Source organism: Natator depressus, chromosome 6 (assembly GCF_965152275.1).
Source record: "Natator depressus isolate rNatDep1 chromosome 6, rNatDep2.hap1, whole genome shotgun sequence".
In the NCBI taxonomy this organism is placed as follows: Eukaryota; Metazoa; Chordata; order Testudines; family Cheloniidae; genus Natator; species Natator depressus.
The window spans coordinates 81,977,876-81,980,874 of record NC_134239.1 but is presented as its reverse complement, the minus strand read 5'-3'; the positions used below and the strand labels follow the sequence as shown (position 1 = coordinate 81,980,874).

At 37.6% G+C, this 2,999-nt stretch overlaps 1 protein-coding gene across 1 annotated transcript in view; it reads right to left on the bottom strand.

Moving 5' to 3' along the window:
- The window catches only part of SCFD1 (sec1 family domain containing 1), a 134,081-nt gene that overhangs the window by 51,984 nt on the left and 79,098 nt on the right, over positions 1-2,999 (bottom strand). Inside the window, exons 17-18 of the mRNA XM_074955793.1 lie at positions 1,098-1,177; positions 312-374 (exon numbers count right to left, since the gene is read on the bottom strand). Of these exons, the coding sequence (XP_074811894.1) occupies positions 312-374; positions 1,098-1,177 (143 nt within the window). The remainder of the gene's footprint in view (positions 1-311; positions 375-1,097; positions 1,178-2,999) is intronic.

Below are 2,999 nucleotides of genomic sequence, written 5' to 3'. Positions count from 1 at the left end.
GCATGCGCAGACCAACAGACACTAATTTCAAATTCTTTGACTCGGGGTACATGTGTAAACCCATGCTGAAATACAATAGGAACCATCACTCAAAGGAGAACTAAAAGATTGAGCTCATTTTTTTTTTAAACTACACATAGCTAAATTTATTTCATCTGTAGTTTCAGCTTTATTATGTGGAATCTAATAAAAACAGTCATTTTAAAGGTTATTTATTACTGAATGCTCTCAGTGCTTATAAAATAAATTAATAAATAATACAAGATTTACTTTTTGGTAGAATTTTGGTAGATGAATTAAAAAAAACTTACCCCAATGGTTTAGCTGTAGCGTTTCCATAGCTGGTAGGAGCTGAAGCCATCTTGGCAAAAGCCCTATTAAAGAAATGTTATAATCAAGTGCTGAATTTGTTTTCACCATTATACTACTACATCTTCTCTTCCTATGAAGACCATTGTGGAAGACCTCCTGGCCATCTGAGAATTGAAATGGCTCTGCCTCTAAAATCTGTCATTGGATAATTGAGCAAATTACAAACATCTCTCTCCTTTTATTAAAAACTGAATGCATCCCTTTCATAATATGCTAGCTTTTGCCATTCTAAAGCTTATAGCTATAATGAGATATAGTTATAAACCCAAAGAAATTAGAGTATAGTACCTAGAATTCAGGATGAGGATGGATGAAAGATAGATTTCTCCTTTTATAAGATCTAATATTTCATACATAGATAAGCAGGATGGCCCACAAGACTGAACCAAGGATCAGAAAGCCAGGAATTCTGAATTTAAACTAGGCTCTGCTACTGAGTCACTCAGTTGCCTTCAGCAAATTACTCATTTGTGTCAAGACAAACATATCAAGTGTATTGTTCAAAATCAAGTTTAATACCATTCTCATGTACGTTAGAGTTCAATTTAGAAGTGTTCACATGTATTGTAAAACAAGTGACAGCAAAATTATGTAAGAACCACAATTCATTAGACATTAAAAGAAATACACAATTTGCACAAATCCTGGCTGCAGTAGTTTATGTATCTGTTTTCAACTTCCCCACAATTATCTGCAGTTTTATGAAGAAGAAAAATTTAACTTACTTCCATTGTTTTATATAGTTCAAGGGAGTAAGATTACATCCTGCATCCGTCAATGCTTTTTTGTATTGCTCCAAATCAGCCTGAAATCATACATAGGAGAATTACAACTGCTTTCCACTATTCTAAATCAAACTGTCCTTGCATAGACAGATGACAAAATATGTAGATATTTTTCTCCCCTAAACATGTTAAATAAGCAGTATAAATGCAACTTACTTTGCTTTTGAAAAGAAAATTTAAAAAATTCAAACTAACTTTAGGAGCTGGCAAATAAAAACTACGTTTAGAGATAGTTAAGATTATGGCAGGACACATCCTTCAGGTTTTCACTTCCATCTCCAATGGACACCCAAAATCAATATGTACTCAACTTGCTTGAAATGCAAATCCTTTACAGTGAGTGCCCTCATATGTTTTTCTATATCAGTTAGATCAAGGAGCATCTGACTAACACATTCAATGCATTTGCGACGTTATTTGGTGTCAGGTAACTATTACGGTTTTGAACTAGAGTGTAAGTTGTATGGGAATCTTATGCAACTACTGTACCATTTCCCCACACAGACCAGAACCCCCTAATCTTCATATCCCTAGCATAAGCCCTTAATATTTGAACAACAGGAGTAACTGCTAGCTCTTTTGTTGACCAGCCAGTGGAGGAAGATTAGCCACACACTTTCCCAATGGGTTACACAACTGCTTGCCAGTATTCTACTCCTGACTCATAATCTTGGATTCTATCCCTGGATCGTGGAGAGGAGTGTAGTTTATAGCGGTTAGAGATAGGATAACCACAAGTAATTTAGTGACTGACAGGCAGTGTGGCATACTGGATAAGATAAGGGTTGTTAATGTTCGAGACCTGAGTTCTGCACGTTCAGTGACCTTGCAAAAGCTCTCTGTTAACTTATTTAAAAGATGGTGAGAGGAGACAGGGCTCAGCAGCTCTTCTATAACTGTCACTTAGATTAGGGTTCATGGCTGTGTCATAAATATAAAGGGAAGGGGTTAAGAAGCTCTGATACAGTACTATAAAATCCTCTTACCTGTAAAGGGTTAAGAAGCTCAAGTAACCTGGCTGGCACCTGACCAAAATGACCAATAAGGAGACAAGATACTTTCAAATGGGGGGTGGGGGGGAAAGGGGGGAGAGGGTGAGACTTTGTTTGTCTGTGTGATACCTCTATCCGGAGACAGATCAAAAAAGCAAGCAATCCAAATCCTATAGAGTTAGTAAGTAATCTAGCTAGAAAATGCGTTAGATTTTATTTTATTTTTGGCTTGTGAAATTCGCTGTGCTGGAGGGAATGTGTGTTCCTGTTTTTGTGTCTTTTTGTAACTTAAGGTTTTGCCTAGAGGGATTCTCTATGTGTTGAATCTGACTGCCTGTGAGATCTTCCATTCTAATTTCACAGACGTGCTTCTTTTACCTTTTTTCTTTCTAATAAAGTTCTGTTTCTTTTAAGAGCCTAACTGATTTCTCTATGATCGTAAGACCCAGGGGTTTGGGTCTGTGATCACTTTGTAACCAATTGGTTAGGATATTATTCTCAAGCCTCCCCAGGAAACAGGGTGTAAGGCTTGGGGGAATAGGAACTCCAAGTGGTCCCTTCACAGATTCTTTGTTAGATCACTTGATGGTGGCAGCATACTGTCCAAGGGCAAAAAGTTTGTGCCTTGGGGAAGTTTTACCCTAAGCTGGTAGAAATAAGCTTAGGGGGTCTTTCATGCGTGTCCCCACATCTGTACCCTAGAGTTCAGAGTGGGGAGGGAACCCTGACACTGTGGTTAATAAGCGCAGTAAATTGCATGTGAATTTAAAAAACACTTAGAGGTAAGACTTGAACTCCTGGTCTCTGCTTTCCCCCAGATTTCAGAGAAAAGTAAAGACCAGTGCAACTT